Source organism: Accipiter gentilis, chromosome 26 (genome assembly GCF_929443795.1).
Source record: "Accipiter gentilis chromosome 26, bAccGen1.1, whole genome shotgun sequence".
NCBI classification, from domain to species: domain Eukaryota; kingdom Metazoa; phylum Chordata; class Aves; order Accipitriformes; family Accipitridae; genus Astur; species Astur gentilis.
The window spans coordinates 17,585,208-17,601,516 of record NC_064905.1 but is presented as its reverse complement, the minus strand read 5'-3'; the positions used below and the strand labels follow the sequence as shown (position 1 = coordinate 17,601,516).

The 16,309-nt window shown below is 44.9% G+C and overlaps 1 protein-coding gene across 4 annotated transcripts in view; it reads right to left on the bottom strand.

The window, feature by feature from the left end:
• The window catches only part of RASGEF1C (RasGEF domain family member 1C), a 135,329-nt gene that overhangs the window by 34,360 nt on the left and 84,660 nt on the right, over positions 1 to 16,309 (bottom strand). For 3 of the 4 annotated variants that reach the window (XM_049829636.1, XM_049829639.1, XM_049829640.1), the window contains one exon: positions 1,615 to 1,797. In XM_049829636.1, the coding sequence (XP_049685593.1) occupies positions 1,615 to 1,797 (183 nt within the window). The remainder of the gene's footprint in view (positions 1 to 1,614; positions 1,798 to 16,309) is intronic. The other variant, XM_049829637.1, reaches the window with a different exon arrangement.

The following is a 16,309-nucleotide window of genomic DNA, read 5'->3' as shown; positions in this document are numbered from 1 at the left end:
AGCAGACCTGCTGTAAGCATCTGCACAGTGGGTAACATTAGCCATAAAAACCCAAACTCCACAGTTTTTGCATTTCCACTGGGACAGACCTTTATGTCTCAAAGATGTAAGGATTCCTGACCCTGAAAATGGAACTGGTTACAGTGGGTGCAGGACGTAGTGGCATCTCCTTCCTCAACAGCATCCACTTCCAGCCTTCGGTTGCCCAAACCCTACGCAAATATCCAGCAACGACAGCGTGTAGGTCGCTCTACAGGAGCAAGCCCAGGTATAGGAGACAGCACAACCAGGGATGCACGGAGACCCGTGAAAGCTAAATGTGTAGACACTCAGGCATCTCTGTGTCGTACTGGGTTGGGAGCTGCAGATGCCTCCAGATTAGTCACATCTTGCTATTTCCCTGCAGGTCTCACCCAGCCTGTTTTACAGAATACTTCATTTATTTTACTAACTCCCCAAATTTCATTTCTATCAGCCAAGCCATATCATATGTAGTCCCACATCTGTGAAGCTGTGGGAAGCAGGCCTGTTGGATAAATCCTTGGATTATTTAAAGTATTCCAGCAGTGAATTTAAAATATATGCATGAATCCTCAGTTGTTTGCATCCCAACCCCTCCTGGCACCTGAATTATCTTCTTTCCCCCAGACCTAGCCATGCTCCTGAGCAGCAGGTATAATATTACATATCACACGTGGCTTAATGAAAATCTCACAGCCTAATCTGTCCATTACCTATTTTTATTGCCTTTCTGTTCTTTTTTTTTAATTGATATGCTTCTCTATTGCTTATTTTTAGCTGATCAGAAACTGAGCTGTGGGTAATTTAAAACATGCTGTCTGCTCTGCATTGATAACTTTCATAGTCTTCTGAACTGCCCAGAAGTCAATGCTACTCTGTGCTTTGAAATACAAGCCTTTCCACAGAGATATATTAGCACTTAAAAGTCTTCCAATCAAACTCTGTCCTGAATTCCACTGAGGATGTGCAAAATCCAGTGAAGTCAATGGCTTGCAGGACCATAAACCTGCTTCCAGTTTAGATCCTGACACTGTTGGTGAAGAAACACTGACTATTCACTGATGGAGCAAGGATTAGGATCTGGACCGTGCTGTCAGCAAAGTCAGTGTGAATATAACCCCAGGTAAATTATGAACCCATCAGAAGCAGCATCTCTGTTGTCACTGAGGGAATGCTTTGTACATGCAGACAAACCTGGATGACTTCAGCAGCCACTGAAGTTCAGCTAATTTAATGCCAGTTCAGACTTGAAGTTTTTTTGCTTCGGTCTTCATCTAAACCTCTCTGGGATGCACTGCTATTTTTGAAGTGCTCTGACTGCTAGATCACTAATTCATCACCACCACAGCTTTCCCCCTCCACCCCGTTCTCTTATTTAAAAGCAGTATCAAGTTTGGGATCTGCTTTTTCACAGGAACAATTATAGAGCAGTGAAACAGCATTTAAAGCAATGCATCAATTTACCAAGCTTTAATTGTATGCAGCTTTTAAATTAGCCCTCTTAATTCAAAATTTAACACATTTGCACTTTTGCATGAAGTGCTGCCCCAATTCATCAAAATTAAACTGTTTATTATACTGTGAATTGCTTACTTCAGGGTAGTAATCAGTGGTAGGTATCAGATGCTGGATTAGAGCATCCAGAGATGCTGAGGTAAGGTTTCCATCCTGGAAGATCAGTCCTCCTTGTTCATCTTCTTTTGAAGTATGTAGATGAGGGCTGAAGCCACATGGGGTAAACATACTGGTAGAACTCAGTGTTTGGGGCATGCCTTCCTACAACAGAGAGAAACTCACATCAGGGACAAGATCCATCAGATTCACAGCCACATCTGTCTTCTGGTTGATTTGAAAAACACAAGCCACTAATGAGAGCCTCCTGTTCACAAAATTAACATGATCCCTCCATTATAACCTCTTTTATCGTTGTCATTGGCAGATCATGCCTGCGATAGGAAATACACAGGAAAATGGGACATTTTGATTTATGCTTTTGGGCCAGAAAGTAATGGCAGCTACTTTGGGCTCCCACCCCAACTGAGAGTGTCTGTGACGATTCCCTTTTTGCTGCCATCCCTGGTCAGTCCCACGTAGGAGAGGCAAGATACTTGGGACTTGAATTCAGCAGGTTCCTGAGCAGAACAGAGCTGTTTGAACCTCTGTCCCCCCTGAGAATGAGGCAGGGAGAATTTAGGGTGAGAGAGGGAGAGAAGAGAGGTGCCACCTAAGGCTTGCTCAGGATGAACTTGGAGAAATGCTCTGTGGCTCCCGTGGGACAGGAGAGGTGTCAGAGTGAGCGAGAGCGTCGAAGCAGGAGCAGAAGTCAACTGGAGGAGGATGGAAAAATGAAGGGAGTTGGAGGGAACATAGAAGATGGGAGCTGAAGAAGAGATTAGAGGACAAGGAAATGAGAAATGAGGAAGAGGGAGAAGGCAGATACCTATGCTATTTTTGGAGCCTGAAGTTAGTCAGTCCTGGATCTATACTTAGGTACTAAATAAATGTTTCAAAAAGATCCTGAGCACTCATCGACTTCACTAGAAATGCAGAGTCCTCCGCACCTCTGAAAAGGAGGCCAGGCAAACACGGAGCGCATAGTCCAGTTTCAAGCTCCCTGTATTTCAGTTCTCTTGGTTTTTCAGGTTGCATTCTAGGCTCTGTCTCAATTTTGTGGCTTACAGTCAGCTTTAAATGTTTCTTCTGCTGAGCAAAGTTGTTTTGTTCCTGATTTGATGCAGGGGGATGACAGATTTTGCCCTGAGAGCTTTAAAGCATCTCCAGCTGCTCCGAAATCCCCCTAGAAGCTGCTCCACTCTCAACTAGAAGCAGCATTATAGGATGTGGACTGGGAAAAGGACAGCACATGCTCACTCCCAGGTCAGCAAAGGCATCATCCAGACCAAGAGACCCCTCTGTGACCCAAATATTTGCTTCTAAATTGGATTTTACTCGGTGTGATGGAGGATGGGAAAGAGATGATGGAAGCTAAGAGTCCTAAAGCCAACCTCTACTCCTCTGAGCAGGTACAAAACTTCTCCCAGGACTCCAGCTCTCATTCCTGAGCATAGCTTCTGTCTGCTGGAAGAGCAAGACCTGCACCCTGCAGCCTGCTGAGCCGGCACCAACCTCCCACGTAGGAAGGCACAGGGCCACACGCTGACACTGCCTGCCTGCTGCTACGCCTCAGCCTGCTGGTGCTCAGGCACAAGCAGTCAGCAGATATGCGTTATTTTTTAATTTATTTCTCTGCCCTTTTCTGTATCCTGTTCCGTCTGCTTTTCTGCCTCTTCACCACCCCATACAACTTCAAAAGCTGCCCCATGGATTTGGCTTAAAAATTTGAGTTTGTATTTCTCCCTTGCATACATCGGTAGATGTGCTGTGACTCAGTCAGGTCAGCTTTAGTTACACACACAGTATGTTGTATTTACTCCTGCAAAAGCACCTCTCTGCCTGGTACAACCCATCTACTCCCCCAGGCTCACTCAGGCTGCTGCAACTTGCCAACTCAGAGCAACCTTGGGCCGCCGAGGATGAGAAGGGCAGTGTGCCTGTAAGCCAGGCAGGGTGTGAAGCCCTGGGAGAGGCTGGGAGCTGGGTCCCAGCACCGTGGGAGATCAGGCTTTATGAGCAAAACTTGGGTGACTTCATCCTTCAAAGGAGGGACCGTTCCCTGGGAGGCAGCGGTTCGGTTATTGCATCTTATCTCCTTCTGGGAGGCTCACACAGGCTGGGAGCGCGGACTGCCTCCAGGATTTGCAATCAAAGAAAAAGGAACCAAAATGTCAAAACCAACAAACTCCTGCCTTGACTGAAAAATAAAATAGATGTCAGGGATTTTAGTTTAGTTTAAAGAACAGAATATCTGAATGTCATCCTAGCCAGAATGGAAGTTGAAGTATCTAGTTTTAATGAATGTGCAGATGTGCCTGTTAATAAGGCTCCAAGAGCAAGTAATTGCTGCTTTTTGTACACAGCTCAGACTCTGTGTAGTAAATGGGAAAGACTGCCAAATCCCATTTGTTACTTCTAACGTGCTCTATGTTATTTCTTGTTTCTGTAGCAATAATCCCAAGAAGGATTGCATGTCCATATAGATCAACAAATAAATCTCATAGACATATAACTGTCTAGATGAGGAAAAGAAAAAGTTAAAACAGCTGTGAACTTAAAGGACACATCCTGGCTTCAGCATAAAACAGAACTAAAGTAATAATTTATTCAGTACTGTCAACGTCGTTTTTATCATCAAATAGAAATGTATCTAAACAGGATATTGCCTGAACTTTTGCATCTCATTACATGAGAAATCTTGCTGAAATACATAGTAATGCTTCTTAAGAAAAAGTTACCTTTTTTTTTTAAACTGAATAAAAACAGCTGTCCAACTGTCACCAAGACATCCGTCTTGGATATTGTTTAGAAACTAAATTTGTCTTTTTATGATGACGTTCCTGGTCTAATCTCAAGTTTTTGGGCAAGGCCTGTGTCATATCTAAGACGGTGCCTGGTTGCCACCTTACTTGCCCCCGAAGAAGTCCTGAAGGTTTTAACTTCATGCATTTCTGCTCCCTGTTAACTGATACTGTTATGTTCACAGCAGGATAAAGGCCAACTGTATACAGACTAAAAACCTGTTGTGCTACTAAGCATGATAATAACTAACATTAATATTTGGCAGACAGGAATTTAGGACAGGGACTTCTCTGCTGGCAACACCTAATTTCATTTTTTGTTCAGGCAGTTTCCAAAGTACTCTTTTGAAAAGTACTAAATAGAAACAAGATCTTGCTTTGAAAGAGCCCAAGTATGTGGCTGCCTGTGGTAGGCGGAAGACGAGGTTATGCTGTCAATCACTCGCAGAATAAACAAGGGAAGCACTAGGAGAAGAAAACAAACAAGCACACAACCTCAAGAAGATTTGTCTTATTATACTGACGGTGGTTTGGACGATGGAAAAGGTAGGCAGTGTAGACAGAGCCAGACTCTTCTCTGGAGAGCACAGTGACAGGATGAGAGACAACACCCCCAGGCTGCAGAAGGGAAATTCCAGTTGAATGTAAGAAAAAATCCTCCCCTGAGCACCACATGAAATTGGAAGAGGGACCTGGAAAGGATGTTCAATTTCCACCTTGGGAGATTTTCAAAACTCAACTACACAAGGCCCTGAGCAACCTCCACAAACTTTGAAGTTAGCCCTGCTTCAAGCAGGAGCTTGGACTAATGACCATGCCTGTTCCGATTAATTTTTCTGTGATTCTAATACACATCTTTCTCAAACTGTTGCAGTATTGCCCCATTTCTGGGCTTTTTAATATAAACCATGGCAAGTAAAAATCGAGTCCAGATCATCAGATATTTATAAAGAAGTCCATTTTGGGCATAAAAAGTTCTTTCCACTTTTCCTGGAAACAACAGCTCGCATGTGGCAAAAATGGCCCAAAACCTCACTTGAAGACCACTTGGAATTAACCTGAAGTCAATGAGATTTAAGCACGTGCAAATTCAGTAGGTAAGTGCTTCCCTTAACTTTAGTCCAATTCAACATGCAATGTTTTGCTGTTCCTCTCATTTCAGAAGGAAATCAAATGCCATCTCAACCAAAATTTGCAGGATGATACAGAGATCTCAAAAGCATCTGAATTCTTCCACGTGCCATAAAGCTGAGCATTCTCCTCCTGGTAGAGGAGAAAGATCCAAATTAGTGACCTTCTGGGCAGAGAGCAGCAGTGTAAGCTAACCTGTCACTGGACTCAAGAGGACTTGTATGGAGGTGAGAAACCTTACAAATACATCAGCTAAAGGAATGACATCCGCCAACCTTGCTAAGTACAGGGAAACCCAATCATGCAAGAAAAAGCCAAACCCCCAAGTGTCACAAGTTCTGCTGCTCTTATGCAAGCTTACTAAGACCTAGAAATTTCCAGCAGTAAATGTACTGGAGGACTGGTGCCCTAACTTTGGAAAGAGATACTGCTATACACACATCCCAAAACCAGACTTCATGCTTGTGGGTTCAGAAGAAGCAGAGATGCTTTGCTAACAGCACACAGGCTCTGGTAGCAACGACAAGGGTAAAATGTAATGTGTGCCTTGAAGACCACTTTGATAAATTGTGCTCTGGAGGGAGCGCTGCTGGTGAGGGAATCTTAGTGAAGGGCAGACTTCCACATCTCGCCATGCAAAATCACAGAATCGGAATGATTTGGGTTGGAAGGGACCTTAAAGATCATCCAGTTGCAACCCCCCTGCCACGGGCAGGGACACCTTCCACCAGACCAGGTTGCTCCAAGCCCCATCCAACCTGGCCTTGAACACTGCCAGGGATGGGGCAGCCACAGCCTCTCTGGGCAGCCTGTCCCAGCGCCTCACCACCCTCACAGGGAAAAGTTTCTTCCTTACATCTAATCTAAATCTACCCTCTTTCAGTTTAAATCCATTACCCCTTGTCCCATCACTACACGCCCTTGTACAAAGTCCATCTCCAGCTTTCCTGTAGGTCCCCTTCAGGTACTGGCAGGCTGCTCTCAGGTCTCCTCGGAGCCTTCTCTTCTCCAGGCTGAACAACCTCAAGCCTCTCAACCTGACTTCACAGGAGAGGTGCTCCAGCCCTCTCTGATCATCTTCCTGGCCCTCCTCTGGACTCGCTCCAACAGGCCCATGTCTTTCCTGTACTGAGGACTCCAGAGCTGGATGCAGTACTGCAGGTGGGGTCTCACGAGAGCCGAGTAGAGGGGGAGAATCGCCTCCCTCGACCTGCTGGTCACGCTGCTTTTGATGCAGCCCAGGATACGGCTGGCTTTCTGGGCTGCAAACGCACATTGGTGGGTCCTGTTGAGCTTCTCATCAACCAACACCCCCAAGTCCTCCTCCTCAGGGCTGCTCTCAATCCACTCATCGCCCAGCCTGTATTTGTGCTTGAGACTAATAACTGATGATACAAGTAGCTGCGCACATAAAGCATTTAAACTATCTCTGTGCTCTAAAGGACTGAGACCTGGAGATGTGAAAATGTCCCTGCACCAGTTAAAAAAAAAAAAAAAAGAAGGAAAATTCAAGGGCAGACTGCTCCTGGGACTGGTCTCTGTTACACAGGACCTCCCCTGTGGGAGAAGGCAGGGCATGTGGCTCCTTCCTTGCCTACAGAAAACCAAGGTTATAAGATGGAAAAAAAACCCAGCAGATCGGACTCAGCACTGACATCTGCAGAAAGGCAACATAAAATGCTTGTGAGCTGGTACAGAAGCGTTTTGCATTAATTTTACCAAAACGTTACGTCTACCAGCAGTGGCACAGTGCAATCAATAATCCCAGCTCTGTGCAGGTGGTGTTGAGCAAGAAGGCACAAGAAAGGTCCCTCCTCACTTGTTGGGGCACTTTGCAGTAAGGTGTCCTCATGACCCTCTATCCCCAAGAAAGAGGAGGACAACGGTGTCACACCGGATCATAGTGGGCTCCTCAACGTTCTCCCCCATCTTGGGATTCATTCAGCCAAGGACTCTCTGATTGGGAAGTACAACAGCTCAAGCAACAGCTTGTTCAACTGTGGCTTTTTTGGATGATAAAGTCAGGTTTACTGGAAGTGAGTCCATTGCCACTGCAGAGGAAATTAACTTCTGGGATGTTATGGTAATAACCGGAACAGGGAATCTTCTCTTGTATTTATTTCTACCTTTACTCTTTTTTTGCTGTTCTTCCATTTCATCATTCATCATTCGTGGCTTTTATTGGCTATTACAAAGTGCCTTTTCTTTATATTCTTTTAATATATTTCATAATTTCTTAAGATTGGAAAAGAAATTAAAAATAATGGCAATATACTGCTTTTTAATATTTCTCCACTGGCCAGGACAGCTCAGTATTCCAACACAGTGATGAAAATAGGCAATCCACAGGCACTTCTCACTACAAATCATGCTGCTTACACAAAAATATTTAAGGACTTGATTCACTGAGTCAAAGCATGGAACCAAAGGATCACCAATGCTCGGGAGAAAAGCCACCCACAAACTCTCCACCTATCTACATCTGCAAGTGCATTAAAAACTCTGGAAAACCAGTGCCCAAACCTGGAAAACTGAGCAGGGCATGGCTTAAAGAAAGGACTGCCTAACTGTGCACATAGCGTGGGCCAACCAACCTGCAGCAAGAGAGGTTCAATGTGCTAGAGGATGGCTAACAGGCTTCCTGGTGTCAGCCAGGTGACCTGCAGCACAGCCACAAAGGTAAATATCCCACCAGCATTCCCCAACTCCACCGCCTGCTGTTACAAATGTCCCCACGGCAAGTACAGTTAGTGCTTACGTGGACATGAAATGTTCAGGAAACATTTAATGTGTTTTTCAGTGGCTTTGATGTGATAAGTGTTTTATCTTTTATCAAAAACTTAATCAAGCTGTTTACTTTTGATCTTCATTTCATCTCTGCCTTCCATCTGCTCTCCCTCTCTCAAGGGAAAACAAGAGCTGGTACCATGTGACGAATGGAGCTGGGCTGCAGACTTATCTTCCCACCCACTTAACTTTCAGATTAACAAAATAAATAAAACCCTTCCCACTTCAGGGATGAAAGGCACAAGCTTTTGACAATCTCCCACCAGAACGACAGGAGCTAGAGAGGATGGTAAGGGAAGGTGTGGAGGCTGGGGTGTCAATCTGTGCCATGAGGAAGCCTCCAGTTTCATTCACTATCCTGACCATGACAGTGGGCTCCTCCTTACAAGAACTCAGGAGTGCAAGTCAGTGCTCAGTGAGCACGAGCAGGGGATAAATCAAGGGCACGGGAGACTCAAGGTCAAGCATAATTTGGCAAGGCACAGCCTTTAACAAATATACCAAATCTAGAGTGAGTTGGACTGGTTCTTACTCCCATCTGGGAATAGAGGTGGGAGACATCTCCCATCCCATCCCAATCCTGTAAAAGTCTTGATCAAACTTTCATGAAAACCAGAGTTCAAGGAAGTGAAGGTGGTTCACACTAAAACATTTTGGAAAAAACCATCTCGGTGAATTCTTGGCCAGCTTTAGTAACCAAATCTATTATCCAGCCATCACTAATCTCTCTATGTGACACTGGAAGAGCTTTGCTGAAGGATTTGCTCTGCTCCAAAAGCATCAGGAACTAAGGGATGGAACAGTAGGAAAAGAGAAAGAATCACAAGCAACCAGCATCTTCTCTAGATGGACGTTGGCCCAAATGATCCAATGGACTGCACAGGACTACAGGTCAGAGTAGACATACAGGTCTCTTCTCCTTCAATGTTTAGTTGCAATACCACCAAAACCAAGGCCCTGTTTGTTCTAATTCACATACAGGTGAATCCTGCCCCAAACGAAAGTCACTACTGTGATGGACAAACAGTAGGATAGGAAACTGGAGCCAAAGATGATCTACTTAATGCCACAGGTGGAAGAAGAACCAACTCCTAGTCATATTCATTGGGCTTTGGGGTCCAAGCTATAACCAGAGTTACCATCTAGGTAGCTTGGAAAAGACTTTGACTCCTAAGCTGAGACTCAAGTGGGCAATGGCTGAAGAAGCAGAAACAATTGCACTGTGGAGCAGGCTACACAGTGAAGGTGAGTTTCAAACCCTTCCCATTGAGAACTTCACAGACAGCCTGAACACACAAACTAGAGCCAGGAGGATTTAGCTGTTCATAGATGCATTATTTGGCATGAAGACAATTCTATCAATGATGCTTCTCATCTCTGCCACATGATCCCTGCGGGTCAGGATATGGTGTGAGTCCTTCAGCTGTTCACTGTAAGGCACTTGCTTTCTGCTCCATCCCCTGGGAAACAAACCTTCCTCTGTGCTCTCAGCCAGGACAGCGGGAGACATAGCCAGGTCTCATCTGCCTCGGTACCTGCCCACCGCTGCCATACAAGCCCTATATACCAGTGGGCTCAGTGGAAACTTCAGTAACAGATGCTTGTTTTTCTCTGCATTACTTTCAGTAATTTTCCAGCTATTCATCTTTGCAGAGAAAAAAAACTTCAGAAGATAATCATAATGAGTTAAAATTCAGATTTTTCTCTATTTCTTTTGTAGGGAGGGAAGCAGAGGAAAGAGGAGAGAAAGAATTCTAATGTTTCAGAAAACAAAAGGAAAACCACTGCAAAGTAATTGCTTCCAGTTGTCAAGGCCATGGTTATAAATGTTTTTTTCAGCAAGAGTACCTGGCATTAACAAACTCATAATGTATTTGATGCCGATGTAATTAGAAAACTGGTAGCAGATGTAACTTTCTTTTCACCTTTTCAACAGGCCATAAAACATTCAATTTGCAGTCCATGAAGTTGTGAGATTGCAGAAAACTCAACCTGTCAATCCCAATACTGTTGAAAATGGTTAAATGAGCAATATAATGAAGCTGCACAACTTAGAAACACAAAGGAATGACAGGGGAAAAGAACCACGGGACAGAAATGTGGGGAAAAACACTTAAATGCAATATTCTCCAACTCAGTAACAATGATTACATTTCGATGCAGGCTGGCTCTCTCCCCTTTCCTACCCCTTCCTTGCAGCAGCTGAGGCACTTTACTGAGATTCCTATGAATGAGAATGCAAAAGCAGCAAGTGAATTTAAGGGGTTTGAGTATCTAATCAGAATTAGACAACAATTCTATTTCCTTTGATCCCACCTGGTTCTCACCTCTTAGTCACCTCCACTCCCAAATCACGTCCCTAAAGAATTCACCCCCACAGCCCTCACCTGTAGACCCTGCAGATGTGCTACAGATCAGGAGAGGGAGGAAAAGTCCTGCCAAACCTAAACCAGCAACCATAAAAAGCAACTTTGGGTAAAGTAAGCGAAAGGAGATCAGAGCAGCGGAGAGCAAGAGGACAGCTCCACAATGTGTCGTGGTACACAGCGCCCCAGAGCAGGGGAGGGATGTGGGCCAGGAGCCTTAGGGTGCCTGGAAAACTTTTTCCTGTGTAAATTTTCTTTTGGGGGTGACAAGTTCCACCATACACCTGGTTTGGCCCAAACTGAAGTGCTCCAAACTCTCCTGGGAGCTGCTGGCACCTGAAGTTTGGGTGAGTGCCGCTGCCCATCCCCACTCAGGCACAGGGAAGCCCCAGCCCTCAGCACAACGTGGGGAGGGGGATGTGCTGGGGAGCTCTGGCTGGGGGAGAACAGGCTACGAGAGCAACTGAGCTGCAGGTCCCGTGGGGCACTGGGGAAGCACCTAAAGCACAAACCCTCTTCATCCAGTTTTTCAAGGAAAACTCCAAACCAACGTGACTTCTGCTGTAAAAAGCAGCTACAAATTCATACACTAAGCAATTCATGATGGCTTCCAGCTTCCCTGTGAAAACACGTTCTAATCCAAAAGAATAATTCAAAAATTTCCGTCCAGAAACCAGGCCCAGCACCTCCAAACCGGCATTTATACCACATCACCCCGGCAGCAACCCAAACACGCAGAGAAGCCCTCGGTCTCTATCCTCTCCCTGCTAGCACTTGCGCAACCCACGGAGCAAAGACTACCCCTGATGGCAGGCACAAAAAACGATCCTGGCTTCTTCCTTTGCAGCAAACCTCCAAACCAGAAAGGTCCGGTGCGAGCAGCACCTGCAGCGGAACTTCATTCCTCTATAGACATTGCAATGTGACAGGAAAAAGATTTGACTCAAACCCCACAGAAATTACTGGGCTTTACATCTCACATACTTACTCCAGGCTAGAACAAGAACTTTTATTCTCAGATACGCACATAGCTGCATTCAAAGTCAGCCAACAGGAGCGGTATGCGTACATCTAGCAGATGAATTTTTTCCCATCGTGCCAGTAAGAATGATCACAGCTACTCTTGTACTAGAGACTTATGAGAAATATCTTGCAATCAAAAGACTACAGTGAAAAACCAACTATGCTAACCAATTACCTCAAAATCTGATGGACATGCCTCAGAAAGAGGCCCAGTTTATAGGTAAGGAGGCATTAAATCAATTACCAGCATGGTGCAAGCAAGAACAAGGTCACCTTGCTGAAGGAATGCTCTGTTTATGCTCTTGTCAGAGTATTTTGTTCTATAGAGAAAAATGAAAACCTGATTATCATGAATTTGGTAGACTGGTCTGAAGTAGAATGTAAATCAGAAACGAGAAGATTTATGGCCAATTAAATTGAACTCAAATCAAAATCCCATTCAGGCAACAGTTCCCTGGAGGCTTCAATTTGTTAGTGCCACATTTTTTTAATAACTTTCTTTTTCATGTAACATCAGCAATAATAAAAGCCCTTCAATAACAAGCGGAGCTGCGAACGCATTATTTATCTTAAAATGCCATCATTGCCTGGAATCAGAAAGCATTGAAAGGACGCACCATAATTGCTCAGGAACAACCCCCCATAAACCTGCAACGGTTGTAAAGCTTTTTTTCTTAGTCTCTGAACAATGTCTCTTTTCATTAATCTGGTTCAAGTCTGAAGTATTTCTCCTGAGTAAGAGCAAGTTGGCACCGACCCTGGCATGAGACTGAACGCAGCCTCCGATGGCTCAGACCCTTTCCCAATATTGCGTGTGCATGTGAAGTACAGGGCTGGTGGCCTATCTGTGCCTCATCATTATCAGAGTTTGAGTATTATTAGAAAGAGAACACCTATCAATATATTCCAGATGCCCTTGACAGTATTCAAATGTATGCTAAAGGCAGCAGTCTGGATTTCTCTCACATTAAGCTAGGAAATCTATTTTCTGCTCTAATGTGCCTCTCTCCCCTTACACCTCCCCCTTCCTCCCGAGTTCCTGGTAAAACACTTAGACAATATAAAACCTATTCTGATGTATAGGATTTTTTCTTTTTTTTTTTTTTTTCCTAAAGAAAAATGTATCCTTTTTCTTTCCTCAAGGAAAATAAAATCCTCCTTTTTCTCTTCCTTAAGGAAAGAAAAAGGATAAATAGAACATAAATGCAACAAGGAAAAGGAGAGTGCTTAGAGTAGGAATGAATTAGTGTACCTTTTGTTAAACACAGAATTGCAAAATTTGCCCCGAGTGAAGTCAGAGCTCAACCAGGCATGGACGGAGAGGGAAATCCCGGAACAAAACCATGCAGGCAGCGTTCCCAGAAACCACTGACATCAACAGGAGCCTTTTGGCTCAGTTCAGTCGTCGCTGTCGGGCCACCACTGTGACTGCCTGGAAATCAGTCAATGCTTGGATTTTCTTGCTTAGGCAGTAGAAGTGGTGAGGAGAGGAAGTTATTCAAGGATAACTAACAGTTGTCAATCTGAAGGGCTGTGCGGTTTTGTAGGGCAGTCTGCAGCATCATCAAACTCACACTTATAAACAAGAAAGCTGCTGTGGGAATTTTATTTAATATCTAAACACATGGGCATGACATTGCGACTGCCTTCAGCCCTCAGCAGTCGCCTCCTCTCAGGAACAGCTTCTTCCAGGCCAAACCTGGAGGAATCAGAGCAGCTTAAAAGCAGCATGGCAAAGTCTGGCCCCTGCAATACCGACAGCTTTGCATGAGCCAGGACGCCTCTCCCCATCTAAATGAATGCTGTCTCCACTGCATGCTGTCAGAATTACAATGGAAAGCCCGTAAATAAAACAAAAATGCAGACCTCAGTCCTCCTCTCATGACATCTTGGTGAGAACAAGTCCTGACAGGAATAAAAAACCTCCCACACTAAGCAAAGCAATTCTGCTATTTATGCAGAAGGAAGAAGGAAAGCTGTATATCAAACAAATAATTACAAGAGCAGCTTTATCAGTCCCTGCTGATTACTCTCAGCTCGGTTTGATGATTCTGCCAGCGCTCCGCAGGTTGTTCAGAGAGGTGCATGTCACAACATTTCACTCACAGTTCTTTCATTTATTAGCACCTACTGCTACCTGTCTCTTAGTCAAAAATCTTGGCATACATTTAGAAATTGGTCTCCTGGAGTCTGTCAGGGAGGTTTAAAAACCTGTAAATCATATTTTTATATATACACATACACCCTCAGACAGACTCTACATGCAAATATGAACGCATAATGATGTATTTGGGGCATTACATATGTAAAAGCAGTTATATAGAGGCACACACATTTTTATATAAGTGCACTCCCCCTCCCCAATACATAAATGCAGCGATTCAAGTAACTTGCTTATCACTGCTCTAGTTTGGGTGGGACAACATTTCATTTGACTTTTTTTTTTTCTTCCCAAATTCACTAAAATAATAAATGGAAGAGGGTCTAATCTTTATCTCAGAAAACATCCATGCCTTCCGAAGAGCAGCATAAGCTCTGACTGTCACCAATGTCAATTTATCACCACCGTTAATTACACCGTATTTGAGCAATGCTCAGTTACCAGCTTAGCACAAGCGCCTGTTAGATTTTTGCTCCTAATTGTCACGGTCTGCAGGCATCCTTGAGATTTATGTCCAACTGCAAGGCATCCTTTGTGGCGAGCACCTCTGTGCTTCGGTGTGCAGTGCCCAGCTGAGGGGACAGACAACTACGCACCCAAATTATGGTGCTCACATCCCCTATCCTCAACTCGCCTTCAAGAGCTGTGCGCAGGGTTGTCGACAAGAAAGCCGAGAGGTCAGAGCTGAGCCCGTCAGTGATGGATCCAGCCATGCAGGCTTCCTACATCACTCCCCCCAAATACTGCCTGAGGCTGTAGAGGCACTGATGATGACACTCGAAGACAGGACATGCCTCCCTACCAGGGAAGATGGACAGAGCACAGGGACCACACCAGTGCAGCCCGCATCAGGATCCGGTCTTAGCTATAGATTTATTTCATCCTAGCATCCCTGGAGTGCTCCCGACTGACGAGCAGGCTCTTGTGCTCTATGAATGGCATATGGATGCATCTCCCTACGAGAAATGAGCTCGTGAGCTTCTGGATTTCCCCTTCTGGAGCACCATCTGTGCCCGCTCCCAGTCCCACCACCCACTACTGTGGCGAGACCCGAGGCAGCCGGGCACATGCCGGTGCTGGGGCACTCGCCAGCCCCGTGCTTCTCGCGCGAGGCGAGAAAGCAGCAACGTCATCTGTAGCTGTCCCCAAATTTAAACACGTTCACACTGGAATATGCTCAGCCCACGCAAGTTCAACCTTCGCTTGGGCAGGCAGGGAGTCTTCTGCTGACAGATTTTCTCTGGCTGCATTAAGTATTTAAAAAAAGAGGGAAAAAAAAAAAAAGAAGAGACTCTACTGACATTTAGGATAACACAGCAAGTCTGTAGCTGGAAAATAAATCCATCAACTTCAGAAAGAGGAAATTTCAGCTGCAGCCCAAGCACCACCACAGGTGAAAGCGCGGGGCCCAGGCGGGTCCCGCTGGGGCTCCCAGAACCCCGGGAAGCACCATGCTCAGACCCAACCACCTCTTCCCCAGCAGGCAAGGAGCAGGGGGGAGTCGCTGCTGAGCTGGCTAATTGCTCATTAGCCAAAATTAACTCTGCAAGACAATTCTGTGATCACTGCTAGAAGTCTGTCATTAAAAGGGACAGCAGACATTAGTTCATTGCTTCCTATCAAAGCACCAGTGATGTGATGCTCTGGCTTCGGGATCAACAATCTGCTCTCGGAGAAACATGGGAACTGTCCATGCCAACCTGCCCACGGTCCATCCAGCTCACCCGCCAACCACCATCGGATGCATCGGAGAAAGGGGCAAGAGCACTGCAGAGGGCAGAAATAGAACTGTTTGCTTACTACAGCGGCCTCTTTCTGCTCTCAAGTAGTAAGAGACTAGTTCATACCCTGAAGCACAAGATTTAATATGCATCCAAAACCTGCTACCGTTAGTTATTCTCAGTGTCCATATAAAAATTATAACCTTCAGGAACCTGCAAGCAGGAGCCTTCCTAGAGCTATGGTAGGGAGCTCAGTGAAATACACGTGCATTGGAACAGCCAACTTTAAATATTAGGGGATGAATTTTTTTCTTGGCATAATTCCACTGATTTTTGTGGTATAAAACCCAGGGGTGAATATGGTCCAAGATATACACAAAATGAGCTAAATTCTGAAGTGTACTTGCTGACCTCATAACTCTTCAGCAGTTGAAATGTGGGTTACAAAGCCAATTTCCATAAAGGACATGTTCAGTTAACAGTGAGAGACTGTGCTGACTCGAGCTGTGTGAGCACACTACTGAGATATTTCCCACATAATCTACATTCATTCCATACTTTTTGGAAGTGCTCCTCAAAAGATGGTGTCAAGGGTGCAAATCCTATAGATCAGAAAGATATGTGACCCGTCAGAGAGCACAGAGCTTTTTTAACTCATTATTCTGGTTCTTTGAGAAGCCACAA